General features: G+C 33.1%; 1 protein-coding gene across 10 annotated transcripts in view; it reads left to right on the plus strand.

The window, feature by feature from the left end:
- Window positions 1-14: 14 nt before the first annotated feature.
- Window positions 15-18,860, plus strand: part of LOC123566302 (sodium channel protein 1 brain-like) — a 101,931-nt gene continuing 83,085 nt past the window's right edge. For 2 of the 10 annotated variants that reach the window (XM_053550021.1, XM_053550029.1), the window contains exon 1: window positions 14,079-14,918. In XM_053550021.1, coding sequence (XP_053405996.1) covers window positions 14,547-14,918 — 372 coding nt within the window. In that variant the 5' untranslated portion in view covers window positions 14,079-14,546. Of the gene's footprint in view, window positions 113-6,660; window positions 6,829-11,396; window positions 11,494-13,840; window positions 13,976-14,071; window positions 14,919-18,860 lie in introns of those variants that run through there. The other 8 variants (XM_053550023.1, XM_053550022.1, XM_053550026.1 and 5 more) reach the window with 8 other exon arrangements.

Consider the following 18,860-nt stretch of genomic DNA (forward strand, 5'->3'; position numbering starts at 1 on the left):
CACTTCCGGAAGAGGTATCATTGGTTGTTTGGGAAACGAAGTTTTTTTGGCAGATATATTCAAATAACCTGTAGTCGGCAATGTCATACATTGCTGCGGATTGTTTATGGAGGTTTCACTTATCAGTTGCATTAAACATTTTCTTTAATTCTTCTTTGTACATCAACGTGCTCAATAACTTGTTAAACTGAGCAAAAACTCGGAGGTCAAACCCCCCCACTACTCTCGGCCTCTGGTCCGGCCAAATTTCTGTTATTAGTTATGGCATTGATAGTTAAGATTATTTTTAAAACATGTAAAAATTGTAACAAAACATATCTAACGATTGATACATACGCTCAGTGTGTTTAAAAGTCTTAAAATATTGACTAAAATTTGGCAGGGGAGGATACAGGAGGGAGGGGGGGGGGCTGACTTTCAAGTGTCTGTGTGTAGTTCATGAACTGTTCGGTATTCATGTTGTTATTACTCGTTTGTCACTATTAAGTATTCTTTAGTTCGATAAAATAACCATACTGTAGACTGTTGTTTCAGTTCCAGCTATTCTATAAGTGAAGAATAATGAGAGGATAGGGGTTTATTGAAAGTGCATACAAGTAAATTGCAGGTGTCCCAAAGTGTGTTGAATATCCAAAAGAAATAAGATGTTCTGGACAATGTATATATTTCAATAGACGAGTTATAATGACTTTTATTTCAGGCACATTGACATTTCTTTAGGCAACAAAAAACACAGTCCGGTATTGTGTTCAGTGTGTATAAATAAACTTCCTACTGTCTAACCCTTTACAGGGACATAAACATTTTGATGTTTGTCTTGCAACTTTTAAGGTTTGTTTTGCCTTGTGCAAATAATATATGCGTAGTGTTGTATTGTATATACATATCATGTACAGTTTTAACCCAGTTTTATTGCCTCTAGAACTGTGATTGTATAAATCAGAACTCGGAGTATTGTGGTCAGTTTAACAATGTCACATAAACAAAAGTTGTCAATCTAATTTGTTCTTGCAGAGATGATGTCACACATTCCATACATGTCTTATACTTTTCAGACTTCATTTTAAATTAAAATGAAAATAGTCATGGCTGATCAATTGCAAGCACTGCTTTTATTTTCAAAGTCGACAACAAGAAAGTAAGGTTAACTTCAAGACTAAGATTTATGTTATTTTCTAAATCAGCAATAAATATTTGAGCCGTGCCATGAGAAAACCAACATAGTGGGTGTGCGACCAGCATGGATCCAGACCAGCCTGCGCATCCGCGCAGTCAGGTCAGGCTCCATGCTGTTCGCTAACAGTTTCTCCAATTCCAATAGGCTTTAAAAGCGAACAGCATGGAGCCTGACCAGACTGCGCGGATGCGCAGGCTGGTCTGGATCCATGCTGGTCGCAAACCCACTATGTTGATTTTCTCATGGCACGGCTCATTTTATCTTAATAAGTACTGGAAACATTATAGTTGTAGTTTGAAAACTTCATTTCATTTTGTTACACATGCAAGACGCACATCTTTATAAAAGGAACAAATGCCATATACAAGGATACAGAGGTGTAGGCTGACTTGTCTATGATATATGACCAAACACAAAACCAAATTTATATATGTTTCCAAGGAATGACAGGATAAAAACAATTCTATTTTTTGTGTCCTGATCTTTCTTTAGCTCGATTCTAAATAAATTAGGCATATTTTTGTGACTTTTTTTAAGTTTTTAAAAATTGAAATGAAACAGTAGAGTAATTAAAATGATACTATATCATGATTCGATTTTATTGAAATTTAATACATTTGTATATTAGTATTTATCTACAACATATTTTTTTCTAAATGTTTGAAAATTTTCTCAAACGTGTACGCCATAAGTTTTATGAATGTTATTGTTAAAGGTATAGAGAAACATAGTTCAGTAAACTGTGCTGTGTGTTCTATTTAACTGACATCATTCAATTCTAGAAAAAAAAGTTATTTCAAAATACAAAAACTGGTTACCAAAACTCACAAAATATAGGCTATTTTGTCATGCCGTGATATGTGTTGAGTTAGAACCTTTTCCTATAATTGTTTATCTTACTTTCAAAATTTCGTAATCGCATGCACATTTTGTGTCCGACCAACAGCCCGCAGGTCATCAACTCGTATCGACCCGAATACAGGAGACTTCAACAAAAACAAAGAATGTAACTAGTATTGGCATCACTCGATGTTAATTATGGTATATCAATACGTTATTACTGTTGTGGCGAGTGCCAACTGACCAAAGTTTAACATTCTGCAAACGTATGGTCTTCATTACCTTATCCTCTGTATATCATAATTATATCATCACGCCACGCTTAGCTAACGAATGCTGTAAACCACAGAGATAATATATCTACTACTCGCAGGTTATATATTCACACACAACTGTATGTCATTTTGCTGCTGCACGCACCCTTTCCCAGTTTCACGTTTACTTCTAGGGATGACACCGATGAAGTCATACCGATATATCATCGATTTCCAGGCATCGAACGATATTGAATATTGATTCATATAGATTGGTTTGCATCTTCTTTAATAGAAATGTTCTCGCGTACACTACATATGTAAAAATTGAACCAAAGTACGTCTTTCAAGTACAAAGTAACATTACTAAAGTTTGTGTGTTTTATTGTTGCTGTTGTTGTTGTACTTTTTTTGTTGTTGTTTATACAACATTCTAACAATTTTCCGTGACATTTGTCATTTTCTTCACCGTTTGATGTCCCTTGTGATACAAAATATTCCGCACTGAGCAGAATTTCAAGCATTATCAATCTAAAAAGCTTGTAGTTATATGCTAACGACTTTCATTGTTTTTGAAAAGCTTTGTTTGCCAGCAAGAAAAGTTTCGAATTTCATGTTTGGGAAACATGGAATTGCAGTATATCGCACTCAGTGACTCTTTAGGCTGAACGATTGTAACTGCTAACAGTATGTTTGGGATTCCGTAAAAGTTTAATACATGTTATTTTATGTAAACATATATTTGAAACAACGCATCATTAACAGAATACGAAAATAATTGCACCGTTACTTGATTACGATCGGTTTATCTTGTGTTGGGTGGAAACTGCAATATAAAAAAAACAGCTACAGATTTGTTGACGCAATGCACGTTTACGATATATAGATTTTTAAATTTTGAACTTTACACCATGACGGTGTCCATAGTTTACAACAAACTCTGCCTACATATACAAAGTCTAAGTTATATCATTTTGATTAATTTTAGCTGACATATATTACGCAAGAATTCAAACTCGTTTTAACGAAGCCTTTATTCGATATTTTGGGAAACTTATTCGTTAAAACGAACTAGTATTTTCGAAACTTTTATTGTAGTATTATTTAAAAGAAAGAAAAAAAACGGACTAAGATTTCGAGAAAAACACTGACACGAACAAAACGAGCTGTCAACGAAACAAAATAAACGTATTGAATAAATATGGCAGTTTATTGGGGAACTCCATATACTCTTTATTTTCCCATTTGCTGAGATTTTTAACAAACAAATAAAGTGAGCAACAATAACATATAAAATGCGTGGCATTCAAAATTGAGAAACTTTTAACATATTTTACAAATGTGTACATGAAACAAACATTATGTAAGTTTCAGAAAAGTATGCAACATATAATACAAGACTTTAGTATAAACAAGAAAAAGTGGAGAAGTACAAATATCAGGTAGCAATACACAACAATAACATATACATGTATTTGATATAATTCAACACTGCCTGGAAAAAGTAGATAAAATAGATATAGGGATAATGGTAACATTTATATTTAATCCCCTTGTCAAAAGTTAATGCAAGAGGTATCAAGGAATTGTGATTTTATAGTAATATATATAATATTCAGAGGTTCAAATAATATAAATAAATTTCATGTACAAAAAGTTTTATGATACATATTTAAAATCACGCGTTTCATCTATATATTGGTCACAACTGGTATACGTACACATACATATACACATATCAATATATGTTAATACATATCAATATATGTTAAGACTTCAAGTAATGCAAGCAGAATTTTGTCGTCATGTTAAATTTAATCACATGAGTGATTCATCAAATTAGTATGCGCTATATATAATCAACCATTCCTTATTGTTAGAAATCTTGCCGAAACGAAAAAACAAGATCACTTTGAGGAAGGGCCTGGGAATTGATTACAAGTACAGTTAAACTATTAAGAATTAGCAGATAACTTATAAGCGCTTTGCACAGAACCAATGAACTTATATGTTAAGTTCATATAGTCCTGGGACTTGCTAGCCTCTGAACCTAGTACTGTCAATATATCCGGGTCTATCAGGCAGCGCAGAAAATGTTCTGAATTATCATAGCACAGTTACTGGAATACTGTGTACCCAAAATTTTCAAGTACTGTGACAAGGAATGATTTTCTGATTTCATGAAAACCAATGCATTCCGAAATCATGTGTCTATTGATATCAGTGACACGCGATCTGCATATTTGACAGATAGCTTTGCTATGTATACCACCTACTGTAAGGAGCCTGACGACATTGAGGACGTGACGTATGAGTGATTTGGTATTTGCTAGTACGTACAACTTGGACGGGGTACATGCAAGATGAACAGATTTGAACCTATCAAACTCAGGGTCAGAATTTATTCTGTCTTCCAAATGTATATCATAGTAGGAGTTTACAAACTAATAGGAAATGATATGAACAGTATGTCGCATTCTGAAAAGACTGTAATATCTAGGCAGATCAGAAGCTTTCAACTTTTCAACTTTTATTTTAATGCTACGATTCATACATAATGAACAGCAAAGCATCACAGTAAAGAAAAAACATTTCAAATAATATCAATGGCGGTAACATATGTATGTTTAGTGCAGCGATATATTAGGAAACGACAGCCTAATTTATTATACACTATATAATTATTTGTTTCATGGATCACGAATTTATGTATTGTTTCTGAAGACAATTTAGATTATTTACCATCAAGATTATTTGTTTAATATAGCTTTACAGGTATCCTTCAAGTTGATTATTAATGAAAACTAGGTAGTAATATAGGGAAACACCAGATGCTGGTATGTTCAGCTGATTTCTAGGATTATGATTCATGTAACCGGCTCCATGTAACCAAGAAGCTATAGTAAAATTTATCATGTAGAAGTGATTAAAGAAAAAAATAATGTTATTCGTAATTCGCGCTCAAAAACCCTAAACACTATGTGAGAAAAGTGCGGGAAAACGTTGGATTACTTTTAAAAGGCAGCAATATTGTAATTATATCAGCATGAAATAAAATACTTGTAATAGAAGAAGTAAACTTAAGAAAACAAAAGATATTACATAGAAAATGAGAACATTGTAAAGACATTGACGCTTAACGCAACAGGACTTGAAGAGAAAAAATGTGTAGACAATTAAATTATAAAAAAGCATGTGACTGACATCGAATAGGAATCATACACAACTAAAAAGATAAGATGAGAACACTATAAAGACAGTCATAATACCACTAAGTACAAGTTAAAAAACAATTGAATGAAAGTATGTATATAAAATAAATGCAATTAAAAATACGTATACATATATAAATGATAGATTTCTGTGACACTTTCAGTGTCAGAGAACTCGGGAGTTGAAAGAATGAACAGTATACACTACTGTAATGATATTATTAAACCCTGTTTAGGGAACCAAACACATTTGTGTGCGTCAATTAGTAGAAGACGTTACTCACAGTGAAAACTTATTTTAACAAAACAGAATATGGTCAATGTAAAGGGGAAAAGATGTATAAGTGGTTTAAGAGAAAAACGGGGATGAAAGGCCAGGTTGTTGTCAGGACAGTGTATGACAGTGGCGGGATTTCCTGGTTTCCAGAGCAAAAGATTAAAAGTGTACCATCTTACCAGTCTCCCCTAGCCTGGGAAGCCGTTAATAATATACGTGCTTTGTCAGAAGAAATCATACCTAATATCTATGCGTTAAAGGATCTTAATTTGCGCTAATTAGTGTTAATTGGCATTTATCGATTTTCTGATATTATCAATTATTATTGTCAATTTGCAGGTAGAAAAAAAGTTAGAAATTGCCAGACTGGATTCCCAGGTTAAGTCTCCCCTAATGGGAAGGGGGAGAAGTCAGTTCACTTGAAATCTAAACTTCTGGTAGCAGTTCGGTGACACTATGCATGTGCGACCGATGTCGGACATATTCCAACGCCCTGTCCGACTTTGGGTTTGTGTGTCACTTTAAATCAAATTCATGTAATGGTATATTGTTGCCATCTTGGAACTTCATAAAAATGAAAGGCTCTCTACACCCTCCGCCCTCACGGACTCAAGTTTGCTTGGTATCGCCCTGGTAAATATTATATACTTTATAAGCGGATTAACTTTGAAATATATAATCCTTTTCTTTTATACATGAAAACAATGGTGATCTTTAAACCCCTCTTGTTTTCGTCCGAAATACATTAATCTCATCATACAGACATACACATAAATATAAACTGCCAAAAATTCAATAATAACGTTTTACATTTTCGACCTCTTTGAATAGGACCTGTAACAAAACCTCGCACAGGTTACATTATAATCCTAGATACATATGGTATTGAACAGTGGATCATTTTTATACGCTCCAACGAGAACTTTTGTATAGTTTTTGGACTTCATAGAAGACCTTTCGTGTATTATTACCCGCTACAATAAATTTTTGGTTATCTTTTGCAACTGTTTTGTTTAATTGTGGAGAAAACAATGGGATTGTGATAATGGATGTACGCATGTATACCTGGTAAGAAAGTTCATTATTAGCCGGACACTTGTTACGAATAATTGCATGTTGTAATTTCTGTTGTTAAGAAAGATGTTTATAAACACCTTGTCTCCACTTCCCTGACAAAAAGTATTTTCAGTTCTTTCAAATGTTCAAGTTTGAAAGGAATTACTAAAGAGAGTACTTTAAGATGGTATATTTGTCCGTGAAAGTCATAATTTTACATTATTTTACTTTGTCTAAAAGCACATTATTGACAGCTCCGTCAGTTTCATTACCAAACTGATTTGTTTTAGTAATCAAGTTGATAATGGTTATTTATGGACCAGTTCTAAAGACGTCGGCAATTTCCAGTAGTTAAATACATGAATATATCTTAGCGTGTCGATTTTCCATTTTAAGTATTGACATAAAGGTCTGTGTCCATAAAACACACAAAAAGTATACTAATTGGGTAATCGAATGTCACACGTCATTAAGCTGTTGTTAAATTGTGAAATATTATCCGCTAAATAGTGCGTTCTTTTAATTGGAGAAGTCTTATATACTTAAAGATTTCAAAAACTGTTTAAAGATAGAGTACGGATATTAATGTACCAGTTTCTTTGCTAAGACCTGTAGACAGATTGGAAGAACAATTATACCGGCAGATGATAAATGGAACGGATACAGGAAGTTCCTGTGGCCCGGCATGTTAAATTTCATTTCATAGGTTCATACGAAATGCACAGTAGGCCTATGTGTATGTGCGAGTGCGTGCGTGCGTTTGTCCGATTTTGTCCTGACTCTAACTTTGGTATTGCATGGAGCAGTCTTTTTCATATTCGCACAAATGTTCACCTCAATGAGACGGAATGTCGTCTGCAAACCCCAGCCCCCGTCTGAAAGGTCTAGGTCCCAGATAGGTGTCATATGATATTTTAAGCTTGTCAGGGGCATAACTTGGACAACCATGGAGCAACCATATCTTTTTTAGTAGAAATGATTTAATGTCATACGCACACGCTAGACTCTATTTTATAGGTCAAGGTCATACTTAGAGGTCAATGGTCATTGTAAAACTAGTACAGGCTGTATAACTTTGATAACATGCATTGGGCAATTCTTATTTTCATTTGGAAGAGATACCTATCTGAAATGTCAAGGGCACACTAAGGGGTCGGTTCTGCAAATTCAACCTGTATGGAGTATTACACGTTTGACTCTTTGAAGCGGAGTATCAACAAATAACTGGCTTGATACTATTGCCTTTTGGCCATCAACATCCTAGTTTTTTGTTAATTCTTCCTACATGTATTGTACTGCCAGGACATTCCGTTGTTGCATTCTTACATGCGTGTAATTTGGGTCCATATATATGTGTGTACTGAACATAAAGTGCCAGTGTAAATAGTTCATAAAACTCGTAATTGCTATATTTTTTAATGTAATAAGTGCAAATGTGACACTGAAATCTTTTATTTGATATGACTTTTAAACTGGAGGCAAGTCAAATGACATATTTTATTTCTTTCACATGGGATGGATTTCAAGCTGCAAGGCGAGTACTAGTATATAACATGATACAGTTTCCATGGTTTCGTGGGTTTGATGCTGAAAATGTTTGTATGGCATATATGACGGTTAACAGTTGCAACTAGCATATGTCATGCAGCAGTCTCAATGGTTTTATGTTGAAAACGTCTTTTCACGTATATTGTAGTAGATATATAACTGCAAGACATCCATATGACATGTGATAATGGCAGTCTTTTCACATAACTCGACATTTAAAACTGCAAAACGAGCATGAGCCATGTAAAAGTTTCAATAGTTTCGATAAAACATGACTTTTGGTGTGGAAAACGTTAAAGATGATTTTTTATTAAATTTCAATACTCCTGTAATATGATACAAGACAGATAAGTATATGATAAATGAGAGAAGAGAAAGTCGAACCACTATACATGATAAAGTGGCATTCGTTGAAAAAAAAAGTGGTAAAATAGTTTTCCATACATGCATAAACGAGTTGAAATTTAGAACAAGTTGTAAGAGTTGTAGTTTTAATTTGATATTCGTTAATTTCCGTTTTATTGTAAGGAAATTCAATAAAACATTTGATATGAGCAGCTATTTTAGGAGCACCGTCGGTTCTCTTTGGAAACATACATTGTAAGATTCAATTTACATTTGACAACGTCAACTAAGGTTTTCGTTATGTAAATAAACCCAAAGTAACAAAAAGAGGATTAGTTACAGTACTGGGTGGATACCCAGCCTTATATTTACAGAAAGTCTATTGAATCAACTTGAAAACTTCTTTACCATTGTGTTTTGTCAATTGGGTATTTCTAACAACCATGCCGTGACGTATTTCATGGTCACATTTTGGTTAAACGACAGGACAGATCCCCTGTATGCTTAAACATGGCTTTATTTCCTGTAGATATTGCCCACATACTCAGTATTAAAAAAAGTGTGAATTAAAAATGTACACACAAGTTGACTAGCCATTTCCAGCATAAATGTGTCAGCTATGTGCTTCTGTTTTCGGTTCGTCATTTTATGTTCAAGACAAAGTGGTCCCATGTGGTCTACATGTACAGCAATTATTTTACTTTATAACTAAAGTAGATCGAAGATTCCAGGTATATAGGCAAATAGGTAACAAACTGATGATGATTTAAGTGGATTCTCCAAGTATCTTAATTGCTATCATCGGATGGTATATATTAATTACTCGTATATTCATATAAATGTAGATAATTCTGCTTTACTGTTTAGGAGCAATACAAGTCTTTCTGAATAAAAAAAATCCACGAGTGCAATATAACAGCAATAGTCCTTTTAATGCATATAGCGCCGGTCTAGTAACATACACTCAGTTCCAAAAGAAAGTGTGCACTTAGTTTTCTGTTATTTTTTCTCGGTTATTTTCATGAAAACTTATATTGTTTGGTACCAAAATTTAAATCAGTTCGTAAACAAATTGGTGTGCATTTTAGATTTTGAGTTATACCTGAGAGTTAGTGTATGAAAAAATGAAACAAAAACGTCGGGGATTTTTTTGAAATATTTAAACTTAAAAAGTGCACACTTTCTTTTGGAACTGAGTATATATTGCGTTGCTATTTCTTAATGTAACGTACGTGTGCAGTACTTTTTAGAATAGACAAGTATAAGAATGTACTGAATTCTGGGATGCAAAACGTAGGCGACTTTCATATTGTATTTCATTTTTAGCTCATCTGATTTTTTGAAAAAAAATGATGAGTTATTGTCATCACTTGAGCGGTTGTCGGCGTCGGCGTCGGCGTCGGCGTTGCCTGGTTAAGTTTTATGTTTAGGTCAGTTTTTCTCCTAAACTATCAAAGCTATTGCTTTGAAACTTGGAATACTTGTTCACCATCATAAGCTGACCCTGTATAGCAAGAAACATAACTCCATCTTGCTTTTTGCAAGATTTATGGCCCCTTTTGTACTTAGAAAATATCAGATTTCTTGGTTAAGTTTTATGTTTAGGTCAGCTTTTCTCCTAAACTATCAAAGCTATTGCTTTGAAACTTGGAATACTTGTTCACCATCATAAGCAGACCCTGTACATCAAGAAACATAACTCCATCTTGCTTTTTGCAAGATTTATTGCCCCTTTTGGACTTAGAAAATCAGTTTTCTTGGTTAAGTTTTATGTTTAGGTCAGCTTTTATCCTAAACTATCAAAGCTGTTGCTTTAAAACTTGCAACACTTGTTCACCATCATAAGTTGACCCTGTATAGCAAGAAACATAACTCCGTCCTGCTTTTTGCAAGATTTATGGCCCCTTTTGGACTTAGAAAATATCAGATTTCTTGGTTAAGTTTTATGTTTAGGTCAACTTTTCTCTTAAACTATCAAAGCTATTGCTTTGAAACTTGCAACACTTGTTCACCATCATAAGCTGACCCTGTACAGCAAGCAACATAACTCCATCCTGCTTTTTGCAATAATTATTGCCCCTTTTGGACTTAGAAAATCATTTTCTTGGTTGAGTATTATGTTTAAGTCAACTTTTCTCATAAACTATCAAAGCTATTGCTTTAAAACTTGCAACAGTTTTTCACATTCATAAGTGGACACTGTACATCAAGAAACATAACTCTATCCTGCTTTTTGCAAGAATGATGGCCCTTTTTAGACTTAGAAAATCATGGGTAGGACAATATTTCTATTACACAAAAAAAATCAGATGAGCGTCAGCACCCGCAAGGCGGTGCTCTTGTTTGAACATGCTGTAAGACATTATAAATTGTTTACCGTGATGCAAAAATTCTGCCTGGATTTTTTTTCGATCTTTAACTTTGTGACCGCACTTTTTATTCGACCACTCTATACGCGCCTGTGGTGAAAGAAACGCCCCGATCACACTGTGAGGTATCACAAAAATTTGTTGCTCAGCTGCAGGAGCTTCATGTTGATGTATAGTAACGGGTTGGCTTTTTGTTTCTGTGATAATTGTTTTCTGATGAATCTTTCCTATGTACCGTGCATTGATTGTTGATAGAAATGTTACCTCTTCTACACGTGCCTTCATCGTAATTAACGACAATAGGCCATGCTAACTCAATTATTCCGTGTACTGAAAACTTAGTTAACACTTGGTGCATTCTTGCTGTGTGGATATATTCTGCCGAATATTAGTGGTATTTTGGAATATTTACTGGGTATGTAGATAAAAGTATATTAAATCGAGGGCGGTTTGGCATGGATAATTGATAAAAATGAAAGAAAAATACTTAAACGATTAGAAAATGCTAAAACTTGAAGTAAAAATGACGCATTTGGTTCTACTCGAATTGCTTGCACATGTAGCATGATTCTTTTAAACGGACACCAGAAAATGAAAATAAAAAGGAAAATAATTGTTTTTTTTTGTGTGTTTTTTTTTTTTTTTTTTTTGGTAATTAACCAATAAAGCTTCATATCATGTTGATCATGGACTTTTTTTCTTTTTGTTTGTGTGTGGGAGGGAGTGGATTGGAGCTGTAACGTCTACCAAGTGTGTTGATTTTTTATGCTTTGCGATGTTTTACATCCCCCCCACCCCCCGCGAGCGCAAAAAAAAAGAAAGTATCACAGGGATCTGGCAGACGTGCATTGTTTTCATATGTTTTTTTAAAGGTGTATTATCGATGACAGCATGACAGTTAACTTTTATGTATTCTTTTTTTCAGATTACCTTTAAAGCCGCGCTACAAATTTTACTTAAAGACCAATATAATCTTCTTAATATGAAAGCTTAAAACCTCAATTAAAAATCTTTATTTAAGGAGGAATCCACTAAACAAAACCATAAGTTTGCAAATGTTATTAAAATATGGTTAACAACTAGTTCAGTGATATCAAATGTGGGTCCCGCTCGACTTTTGTCGTGCATATTTCTGTATTAAATGTACAAACTTAGTTTCGAGTAAATTGTATTTGAGAATGGTAACATTATAATTACCGTCTGTTTATTTTCAGCCATTCTTGAAATTTTAAATAAGAAATTATGTTTAAACAAAACTGACTGTGTATAGTGAAAACTCGATCATTGATTCGATAATATAGGGCGCCGTTTCACTATTTATTCACTGTTTCTTGATATCCTAAATTCATTTATGGATATCATCAAATATTTTTGGATATCATAAAATGCATTTATAGATATCATACAATGATTTATGGATACACAATAAATCTAGTATTCGATTATTAGATATCTTAATATCAGTTTTGTATTATGATATCCTTCATTAGATTTAATGACATCTTTAATTATATTTCTGATATGCATAAATGGTATTGGATATCACAAAATATATTTATGAAATCTTTAATAGACATAAGAATATCATAAATAAATCAATTTTTCTGATATCACTAAATCGATTTAAGGATATTATTAAATCAATTATGGATATCTTAATTTGGATATCATAAATTCAAACATATTATGAGATATTTCTTTAATTATTTAATGAATTTGTGATACCCTAATATGAGTTTTAAGGATATATTAAATCGAATTCAGGATATGAAAAGATGTTCTCGTTTAGAGATATCAAATATTCCATTTCATGATATCTTTAAATCGTTATATAATGGAATCGCGCTTTGATGTCTCTGTATCGAATTAAACATCAAGATGTTCAGTTTAATAATGAAACAATTGTTGCCTTTTAGGTTCTATCAGTATGAGGATATATCAACATAGAAAAAATGATATCAACCTGGGTCTTTGACCTAGGTCAATATCATTTTTTTCCAGGTCGATATGTTCTCGTTTCGACATCACTAAAAGGCAATACTAGTAATTGTGTAATACATTTAATGATATCATAAAATGAGTTATGGATAACTCAAAATGAATTTAGGATATCACAAAATAGTGCATAAATAGTAGAACGATATTTCAGATTTAATAAAAATGGTCATACCAGAAAAAGTGATCTTATCTCTATATTAATATGCTACAGTTACAAAAATGGTAAAATTGTGTTATCATAAAGGTACATTCACTGTTACTAGAATATATCATTCATTGATAAAGTCAAATAATTGAGTTTCATTAACAAGATGTTAAAATACGATATAAACAAATTAATAATAATCAGAATAATAAGAACTTTATTTGAAGAGGATAATATATTTGGCTATAGTTTTACATAGATCTATGTCCACTATCATAATAATGTAAAAAAAATCTGTCCTTGTATGTAACACAGACAGTGAAGTAGAAGACATGAAATAAAAGTACAAATAGAAACTAAAGCGAAATAATCTTGTGTCAGTGTCTCTAGGGTGTACGAATAAAATGGAAATTCACAGTAATTCACACGGAACAAGATAAGTCTGGTTGAGCTCTCCGTAATTAGTGACATAAGTAAATGTCTCGTTCCGCAGCTATTCTCTATAGATCGATCATTGTACATATCATATGGAGCTCTGGTTGGCGCTTTATTCACAGAGAATATCGCTAGAATGCCGTAAATTATTCATCGCCTTTTGAATTGTACAGGTATTCCGATCCGGACTATTTTGTTTGTTTAAACGCAAGCTTTAGAAATTTATATTAATTCTATATTGTTGCATTACCATGGACCTTGTTGATATTATTTGTACCGACGCGAAAGAATCAATGTAAGCTTCAGTGTATAAGAGGAGGTGAATTGAAATATTAAAATTTTACTGAAAAAAAAAGTCTGCTTAAAATGGATTTTATTCTACCAGTCGTCTCTGTGTAAACTAGTATTGAAAATGTGATACATGGTATAGTTAAGAAATTATATAAATTAAGACCTCTGTACATGAACATATTGAAAATTTGGTTTATCGATTTTGGATTATCCGAATCAGTTTAAAATTATACAGTGTGATCAAGCTAGGTATATAAAGTCCTATTAATTTTATAAAGTGCTTATATAGAATTCGTGATTTGGAAATCTGGTTCGGATTATAGAATATGATTTAGCTGTTTGATATTTGGAACGTAAACATTTTTGAAAGGTCATTTCTTAACATTAAAAAGGGTTCAGTGTGTTTCGTAGAATAGGAGTAATAAGGAAATATTTTACTTTTTTCAGGGTCCGAAAATGTGATCCCTGGAATCCGCGATGAATTTACGGACTAAACGTTGGAGAACTGACAGAGTTAACAAAACTTTGGAATATAGTGTTACATCATAAAACAAAAGTAAGGGAGGTTTTTGGAAAGAAAACATCGTTTAGCTGTCGTCATGACTACAGTAGAAGCGTCGAAAGATGATATCCCGACGACTAACCCGCCGGCCGACGAGGAGGATAGTGACGACGATGAAGAAGATGAAAATCTCGTATTTACGGTGTATACGGCGGAATCTTGGGATAATCAAATTCTCCTCGAAAAAAGAAATAAAGAGAAAGAGGAAGAAAATAAGAAAAATCAGGGCGAGGCCCATCTTGTGGATGGTGAATTACACTTTGACTCTGAGGAACATCATGGGCCACAGAAAACTAGAAACCCAGCCCTTGTAGAAGGAAATACACTGAAAGAAGATTCAGGGTTCCCGAAAGAATTGTACGGTAAACCTGTCGAGGAATTTGACAAGATCATCGCAGAAAGAGATAAGGTAAGGCGTGTCCAGACGTTTTGTTTTTAATCATTTGTGTTTTCTTTAGTTACACGGGATATATAATAACATGGACAGTCAAAATGAGGACATGATATTATTTTCAGCTGCCAGTGGAACCTGCAAATGACAGAAAATTTCTTCCCAAGTATCTATACAACGCCGTCGTGAAATATTTGTTGGTGTCTTTTCCTCGGTCAAAGTTACATTAAATGTTTTTAAATGATATAACATGAATGTATGTATGACACCTCCCTATAACATTAGTTTAATAGAATAAACGTTTCTAATAAAACCGTGAAGCCGGCGCTATAAACTAACTACCAATAAACTTCTGGTCGTTAAGGAAATGTGTTTGTGAACAAATACTATGCTGGGTAATGAAAAATCTAGTCGACTTGTGCATTTTTAGAGTAACTGTAAAAGAAAGTTGTTCTAGTATCGAATGATAAAACGTTTTCAAACATCATTTACCCAGCATAGAAATAAACATATTATATTATATACAACGACCGTCCGTCCGTACATACATGTATGATAACGATAGTCAAAGAACAAGAAAGAAAACTAATAGCATTTTATTTTTTCACAAGGTAATAGTACTTAACCTAATAGGCCGACGTTTTGAAAAAAAAAAGAAAGAACGCAATTGAAATTCTTAAGGAGAACGTAAAAATCTAAATAAATGGACATACTCTGGTCAATGGTTTTCCCCTTTTACGCCTGGAAGGAGTTAAATAAAAGCTATAGTTAAAGATCAAAGACATGTATATGAAGAAAACTGAATAATAGATGATTATTTGTATTGAACCATTATATATGTGTACATAAAAGGTCAGAGCTATGTCAATATTTAAATCCACAACGGTAGTTAAGTACCACTTTGACTCGCATTTAAGCACGATATAACATAACTTGTCCATTTATTTCCCTTCATTTTATAACAATATAATTGGTAAGATTTTACCTATAGAGATAGGTAACATAATGCTTGGGCAAAATACATCCCAACATTGTTTTTTAAACGATCATTTATTATTAAAGGTGACTCAATACTGACATTACGAGTCGGCACACTTGAGTAAGTTTTTATAGAATATGTATTTCACTTGAGTTAGTTTATAAAACATGTATTTGACAGGTAACTTATTTATATTCGCAAGAAGACGGCGGCATCACGAATATGTTCAAGTACGGTATAATAAATATAGGTAACATTTCTAAAAGATCTGAAAATAAGGCAGAAAATATTTAGTTTGCATTTTGAATGGTATTTTAGTAAAAGTTTGGAGGAAAGCAGATATATATCCAAGTTTCAGAAAGTTTTCCTAGAAATTAGAATGAATATGCCTGTTAGCGGTAAAAGAAATGAAACATGTTTATAGATGTGTTGAATATATTCTTTAAGCCTATTTATGAATTAATTGAAAAACTATTTTTAAATATAATTCGGCCCAATATTAGTGTTTTTTCCCTCATTTTCAAAGCTAATACATTTTTTGTATTCCCGTTTTGTTTTGCTTTTTTGACCAATACTGTACCATTGATTCCTTAAACATTTGAAACACAAGACAGTATGCTACCATAATGACTTCCTGACAATTATTTTTCTTCAGTGTAACACATTAAAAAAAATATGACTTTTTAACAGTTCCCAATTTAGACGTTAAATTCACGACAGCATTTTATTCCCATTTGTAAAGGCCCGGCCCCATTTCCAAATCTATGGGGGAAAACCTGTGTAATATAACATGCTATTGAATCTGATTACGCACATTTCAAAAGACTGTTTACTCGTTTAACCACAAACATAGTCTAACTCTGCAAATGAAACAGAACATCAGTCGCATGAAAACTTAGATTAGATGTTGTCTTTACAGAATGGGCCAAACAACGAACGTCTGTATTTTCCTATCCTTGTTGAAAAATATGTAAGAACTGAACTCGAACTAAAGTAGAACAAAAATAATCAACATAAATCGTGTGAGGTATTGCCAAATCATGCTTTCTGTACGCAGTGCGTATTTGTAATATCTATGGAAATATGAGTAAAAACCTAACATTGTACAAATTAATATTTCTGCTTTTTTGCCAAAATGCAGCGTTTGATTGCATCTGTTTAGCCATTCGACTTACATAGGTTAGAATCATATGATACGATATATTTGCTGTCCCGAGTAAAAAAGGGACATTCCCGTCATCGAATAATTATAATAAGAAAGTATTGGCATTATGCTGCAGATTTCTGTTTTATGAATGAATACACGTTTACCTTTCGACTTTAATTCGTCTTTTTAGACATAGACTTGAAACTAACAATGTCCAAGTGCAAAGGCTATGGTAGACTGGCTACTGGTCTCTTAAATTCGCTTATCTGCAGGCCATGGCTTGTTGCGTGTGACAAAATCAGGAGTACTTTTGTGTATTAAATTGGAAGTATTAGGACAAGAAAAAATAAACGAAAGTCTGTGAGACCGACTAGGGCTGAGTCATTCTTAAACTGGTCTCCGGAGGAACAAAGGCAAAACTTAAGCAAATCAGCACGACATATATATAAATCAAGCGATACCTTGACATTTGTAATAGCATTATGACAACAATAGAGGAAATAGCTTGGGACCCAGTGGACCTATCTATCATTTACATTAATTTTTAAGCAGAACTATTCATCACACATCAGCAGTCAAAAATGCGATGCAGTCATTGGAATAGAACAATAAACATTTAACAATCATCAGCAAAGGCTAATATATGGCATGCAAAACATAATACGATAATAGTTTTGTTCTGTATAGTTTGAAATGTGTACAAACCTCTAGACAGAACTAAAGCTACATATGTAATGAGACTATGGTATGAAAAAATATTTGCACGACTTAAAATGCACACGATCATTTAAAGACACACCACAACCTAGTTTCCTACATTTTTCACTAACAGAAACTTTTGTTGAAATTATTAATGTTAAAACAGAAGAACTAAGCTATATGTAATGAGACGTATGGATAATTTGCCCACCTGAATTAACGTATTTTAGACAACCACAATCTGCTACATTTGTTCAGTCAATCTCTTTTCACTGTAGTTTTAAAAACATAAATATACAACTGTTTTACACTGTAGAAACAAATTGAGGTCTAATGTTAACTAAAAACATAAAGTATTACGCATACTGCTACATTAATCAAATAAAATACTTAGTCATTAAGTATATTGTCTTTGCCTCATATAGGTCAGTCAGCACTTGTATTTCTCATTTTTAGATGCAAATCATGTATAATGGCTGTCATTTAAGAAATAATTTATAACAAATGAGTGTTTTATCACTATTTATGCACGATGGGCGGTTATACGTCGGGCGTAATAATATCACGAGGGCGCAGCCCGAGTGAAATTATTTGTACGACGTATTACCACCCGAGTGTATAAATAGTGTTAAAACACGGTTTTACTATAAATTATTTCGATTCTAATATGCTCTTAATCTAAAACAGTAGATAAAATATAGAAGCGCTCTTTCTTTGTCGCAACAAAAACTTTGATGTCACCGCACGTTAACGTGACGTCATTCTAGCGTAAGAGCGTTTTAACAGAGACAAGCATATTAGAATGAAGCATATTAAAAGAATACACTTATTCTGAGGTGGGCCTTTAACTATACAGTACTTAACCACCCTGGTAGAAGGCAAAAAGTCAAATGTACATACGAGATGCTCATTTTGTTCAAATTATCGTTTTGTTATTTTAAATTCAAGTTACTGAACGACACAAACATGCTTTTAGAGTGTTTACTATATTATTTATTTACAACATAAACGACTTAAAACTCTGCTGATCCGTTGACAGTTTACACTCATACATTATAAAATACCTACATTCATTTCTATGCAGTTTCCTAATACCGGTTCATTACCCTTTTCAAATCTGTTCATAATCACCGAC

The sequence above is a fragment of the Mercenaria mercenaria genome, chromosome 8 (genome assembly GCF_021730395.1).
Source record: "Mercenaria mercenaria strain notata chromosome 8, MADL_Memer_1, whole genome shotgun sequence".
Lineage (NCBI taxonomy): Eukaryota > Metazoa > Mollusca > Bivalvia > Venerida > Veneridae > Mercenaria > Mercenaria mercenaria.